The sequence below is a fragment of the Carassius carassius genome, chromosome 2 (genome assembly GCF_963082965.1).
Source record: "Carassius carassius chromosome 2, fCarCar2.1, whole genome shotgun sequence".
Classification (NCBI taxonomy): Eukaryota; Metazoa; Chordata; class Actinopteri; order Cypriniformes; family Cyprinidae; genus Carassius; species Carassius carassius.
The window spans coordinates 32,124,142-32,127,043 of NC_081756.1; the positions used below are offsets into that span (position 1 = coordinate 32,124,142).

Consider the following 2,902-nt stretch of genomic DNA (forward strand, 5'->3'; position numbering starts at 1 on the left):
AAAAAAACAGTGTCATGAAATTTAGATATCAAGCTTACAATGAGATCTTATTTCTTTACTGCATTATTATTATTTACTGTAATATTTTCTTTTAACAATCCAAACTGAGTCTAACCATTACAATTTTGTTACCCATGCATGTATTAATCCAAGGTTTATTTTGATATTATCATCTTTTTGAATACTGGACATGGACAAATCCAACCACAGATTCGACTGCAGACTGTATATTCTCAATGTTATGTTTTAGAAACAAAAAACAAAAAGTTATTGACTATTGACATGTATCAATTAAAATGGCAGCTTTTGAAACCACCAAATTTTTCAAGGTCAGACTGAACTATAACCACAGTATGAAGATCTAAACCATCTAAACTTCAAAGCCACAAACAAGACTCTAAAGCATCAGTGGAAACATTTTACAAGGCGCAAAACTCATTTTTGGATCACTTTTACAAACTACTATAAACCTACCCGTCCTTCTCCACAGTGCTACTCTGAATGAAAATATAAATGAAATCTGAACAAATTAAACTCTTTGGAACTGCAGTGAGAAACAATTTCACAGCAGCCACAGGTGAATCAACAACTTTATTTCATTGTGGCAGAATGAAGCTCTACTGGTTTTCCTGAAAGGGGTAGCTGAGAGCCGGAGGCAAAACTTGGCTCCTGGACTGTTCATCCAACAAAACCAAATCATCTACGTCTTGTCCTTGGAACCTGCGGCGGCAAACTTTCACTGTCACTTTTTGCCCTTGAAACACTTTGAGTGCTTCCTTGGAGGCCATAGCCCTGGCGGCAGCCTCGTCGCGCCCATAGCCTGTGCCCATGTAGACGGTGCAGCAGCGCAATTCACACACCTGGCCTTCTTTCTGGGTACATCCCGTAGGCAGGTCAGGAATGTCTTTGAGTGGAACAAACACACAAGTAAGACCGGCCTTACATGACTCCACACAACTGCGCAAGATCTCAAAGTGTTCCAGGTTGGGGCCAAAGCCACCGGCAGACACAAGCTTCCAAGCAACGGCCTTATAGAGTCGATTAAAAAAGGGCTGGTGTTCTGCAGGAGCCCCTGGTGGAGGGCCCGATTTGAGAGCACTAGCAGCTGGACGCCCAACACTCTTCACATGAGCTGTAACGTCTGTATCGTTGGGTTTAGTCTTCTTGCTATGGGAATCACCATCCACTGCTACAAAATACAGTTAAAGAGCTCCGTATAAATTAAACATTTGATCAAACATCTACTGTTCAGAAGAGTAATAAATAAATGGTATTGCTTTAAACTTTCTATTTGAATCCTCAAAAAATGTCACATACTATTTCTGTTTTTACTGTGTGTTTGATTAAGTTACTTCTTTGAACGGTTTGACACAACACTTTGAACGGTTGTGTTCACTAAAGATTAAAGCTAGCCCATGTACCTGAAGGTGCAGGTCTCTTTGTTTTCCCCATGATTTCATCTCTAGTCTTTCGCACAGGGGCTTCAATCACAGTGATTCCTTCCGCCATCTCATTTACCTTGTCCATTACAGGCTGTGGATATCTGCATTAGGGCAAATAACAAATACAAGTGTTCTCAGTGAGAGAGAGAAAAAAAAACTGTATCAGAAGTGTGGTGTGAATATTCTTTGGTGGACATTTTTTAAATATTAATATACTAATAACAAATAAAACTGTTTCATTATTTTAAACTTTATTATCAGGACAGTTCTTTGACCTTTAAATTTTATACTTTATATTGATGTCATTTTATGTATGCAAAATTTGGGGTCAGAAAGATTTTTTAATATTTTTTTAAAGAAGTCTCTCATTCTCTCCAAGGCTACATTTATTTGAGTTCAGAAATATAGACATGTTTTGTAACATCATAAATGTTTTAGTCCCTTTGAACAATTTAATGTGCTTTTGCTGAATGGAAGTATTGATTTCTTTGAAAAAATTTAAAATAAAAATCATACTGGAGATACATGACATTCACCCACAAACAACTGAAATAAGAAATGTACTTTGTGTTCATGAAAAAAATTACCGACAGCCCAGAAACACGTGGTTGGCCCAAACCATGGACAGAGACAGAAGTCTGTCTAAACTAGGACTCGGGATCCCAGGTTTGATGGAAGGAAAGTCCTCCATATTGCGCAGGACAAACTCTCTTCTGGCGTGCCACTGTTTGTTTGTCTCACAGGGTCCTCTTAAAGATCCCAGCCAGTTCTCCAGCTGTGGGTTCTGACTGAGGAACTCAGAGACGATGTCTTCTCCTCTCTCCTCCGCCATCACTGCAAATCAAATCAGTTTGAGAAGTTCAGAAAGAAGAAGGTTCATGGCCTGCCCTGAAGACTGAAACTGTAGGCATGTTTCCCAGCGACAGACAAACAAACAAACAAACAGTTCAACTGTAGTTGGCAAGTTATTTAATATTGCAGACTGGCCAGTTTACACATAAACATAAGTTTGAATAAACATTAGAGTTCTGTGTTGAGTTAATTGAAGTTTTGATTCGACTTCGCCCAGATTATTATTATAAGTTATCACGTTATAATTACCAGAGCTTTTCAGTTATGCATTAAAATGACCACTTTGCTCACCCTGCAGGCATTTAGATGACTCTCATATGATCTCAACTCCAGTAGAAAGCAGCACATGTAAGTTACTAAATGAAAGAGCAAAACACACAAAAGACTCAACAGCAGATCCTGGAGAGAAAGCAAGATCTGTTCACCTCTAAATATATTCTCTGCAGATGAGTCCTCATCAGCTGTATGTGGTAAAAATATGATGTTATATTTAAGAGCAGTGGAGCTGGCTGAGCACTTCCCCTGTCGCGCTCGGGATCTGCGTCATCAACATGCGACCGGGGTTTTGGCGGTGCGAAAATATTAATGATGAGAACTTACTATCTCTA

The 2,902-nt window shown here is 39.0% G+C and overlaps 1 protein-coding gene across 1 annotated transcript; it reads right to left on the reverse strand.

Annotated features, from left to right (window-relative positions):
• Nucleotides 1–572: 572 nt before the first annotated feature.
• On the reverse strand, nt 573–2,861 carry LOC132108488 (protein CDKN2AIP homolog B-like). The gene is made up of 4 exons (XM_059515190.1): nt 2,720–2,861; nt 2,030–2,276; nt 1,422–1,543; nt 573–1,189 (listed from the first exon to the last, which is right to left on the reverse strand). The coding sequence occupies exons 2-4, from the start codon at nt 2,272–2,274 to the stop codon at nt 618–620; spliced, it is 939 nt and encodes a 312-aa protein (XP_059371173.1). The 5' UTR covers nt 2,275–2,276; nt 2,720–2,861; the 3' UTR covers nt 573–617.
• Nucleotides 2,862–2,902: the final 41 nt, after the last annotated feature.